Here is a 2,046-nt window from a genome sequence, read left to right as displayed (position 1 = left end):
TTCTCAGAATAACGGCATGACCGGTTTGGATCGGAATAACCTGGACAGGGATTTGCAGATTTCTGCAGACTGCACGCCGTAGATGATGGGGTTGAGGCTTCCAGGGATGATGTGGAACAAAATGGCAGAAAGTTTTCTGTAGTCTGAGTACTGAGGGAAGCGGTGCAGGATGATGACAATATACCCACTGATCAGCATGATGAGATACACCACCAGATGAGTGCTGCAGGTCTTTAAAGCTTTACTGTTCAGAGACTTGTTCTTACTCATCAGACAGACGACTGTGATCTTAGTGTAGGTGAGAACCATGCTGCCGATGGAAGCTGTGAACAAGACGACAGTGAAGGTGAGGCCGTAGACATTATTGATGAACACGCTCTCACAGGAGAGTTTGAATAAAGAGGCGTTGTCACAGTAAGGGTTTGTGATCAGAGTCCTGCATCGGTTCAGCCGTACGGTCAGACCCAGCAGAATCCCCACCAAAACCAAAGCCACTCCCCAGGCAGACACCGTCAGCTTTATCACCATCCTGTTGGTCATTATGGCGGCGTAGCGCAGGGGGTTACAGATGGCCACGTATCTGTCAAACGCCATGATCATGAGCACAGTGTGAGCAGCGGTCCCAAACATGTGTGTGGTGAAGGCTTGNTCCCCAGGCAGACACCGTCAGCTTTATCACCATCCTGTTGGTCATTATGGCGGCGTAGCGCAGGGGGTTACAGATGGCCACGTATCTGTCAAACGCCATGATCATGAGCACAGTGTGAGCAGCGGTCCCAAACATGTGTGTGGTGAAGGCTTGGACCACACACTCGTAATAACTGATGAGGGGCTCTGAGCGCAGCAGCAGCATGTCTGACAGCAGACGAGGCACCATGATGGAGTTCCCCAGGATGTCGTTAACTGGCAGGTTGCAGAACAGCAGGTACATGGGCTGGTGGAGGCTCTTGTCCGTGAAAACCAGTAGTGCAATACCTGCATTCATGACTATGATGAAAATGTAGGAGAAAAAGAAGAAGAGAAAGACGGGGTAGACAGAGTCCTTGGAGACATTCAGCCCCTCCAGCTGCAGGGTGAAGCTGTTGTAGGTGTAGTTCTCCATCAGCCTGAAACAACAGACATCACAGCCTGAAAACTTTACACCTCATAATGTCGTTTGACAAAACATTAAAGCAGGAAAAATAGAAACTAGAGCAAAACATAACCACATATGAAGAACTGTAACTTTACACCGATAAAGACTTCAGTCACCTGCTCTGAGTCTTCTGCTCCGTCTGTCTGTCTGTCTGTCTGTCTGTTGGCTCTTGTGTCTTGCACCAACAAAGACGATCTTCTCCTCAGCTGCAGTTTTAAATAGTCATAGTCTGATACTCAGAGGAGCCGTGTGACAGAACAACAACGTGCTGTTATGGTGATGTCATATTGTTTACAAAGAGTGGAATAAAACATATTAGATAGAATAATTTAGTCTTTATTATTTTATGTCATTATTCCATTAAAGTCCAGATCTCCTGTTTTTTCTCCCACATGACCAACACGTTCTCACTGCGACCTCGTCACGTATCCACGTTTTGGTCATGGACTCTCCACGTCCTGTTACAATGTGCAGGGTACACTGGGAGCGTCTGTTGTTTTGGAAAGTCCTGTCAACTTCAGCATTCACCCAACCACATGCTTTCGTTGCACAAGACAATAAACGTAAATATTTAACGACGTAATTTGGAAAAACATTGAATGTATCTAATGAGCAGAAACTGTCCATTTCCTGTGAAAACACAAGTGTATTTTAAAAAGACACAATGCATGTAACAAGCGTAAATCAATACGCCATGCCTGAACGTCAGAAACAAACGCAGGAGGATTGCAGACGTGAACAGCACCGACTGAGCGGCAATATGTGACAAGTTGGGATGAGAACAGTTTGGATCTACAAGTCTAAATATGACTCACGAGGTACGTTCTGGGACGCCGTGTCAACTTCAGCCTGTTACATGCATTGTCTGTTTTCAAAATACACTTCTGTTTTCACAGGAAATGTACAGTTTG

At 46.1% G+C, this 2,046-nt stretch overlaps 1 protein-coding gene across 1 annotated transcript; it reads right to left on the bottom strand.

Moving 5' to 3' along the window:
- On the bottom strand, window positions 1-1,315 carry LOC126385807 (olfactory receptor 52N5-like). Its single transcript, XM_050037766.1, has 3 exons — window positions 1,252-1,315; window positions 785-1,106; window positions 1-630 (listed from the first exon to the last, which is right to left on the bottom strand). The coding sequence occupies exons 2-3, from the start codon at window positions 1,100-1,102 to the stop codon at window positions 4-6; spliced, it is 945 nt and encodes a 314-aa protein (XP_049893723.1). The 5' UTR covers window positions 1,103-1,106; window positions 1,252-1,315; the 3' UTR covers window positions 1-3.
- Window positions 1,316-2,046: the final 731 nt, after the last annotated feature.

The sequence above is a fragment of the Epinephelus moara genome, chromosome 3 (assembly GCF_006386435.1).
Source record: "Epinephelus moara isolate mb chromosome 3, YSFRI_EMoa_1.0, whole genome shotgun sequence".
Lineage (NCBI taxonomy): Eukaryota > Metazoa > Chordata > Actinopteri > Perciformes > Serranidae > Epinephelus > Epinephelus moara.
This window is presented reverse-complemented; position numbering and strand designations above follow the sequence as displayed.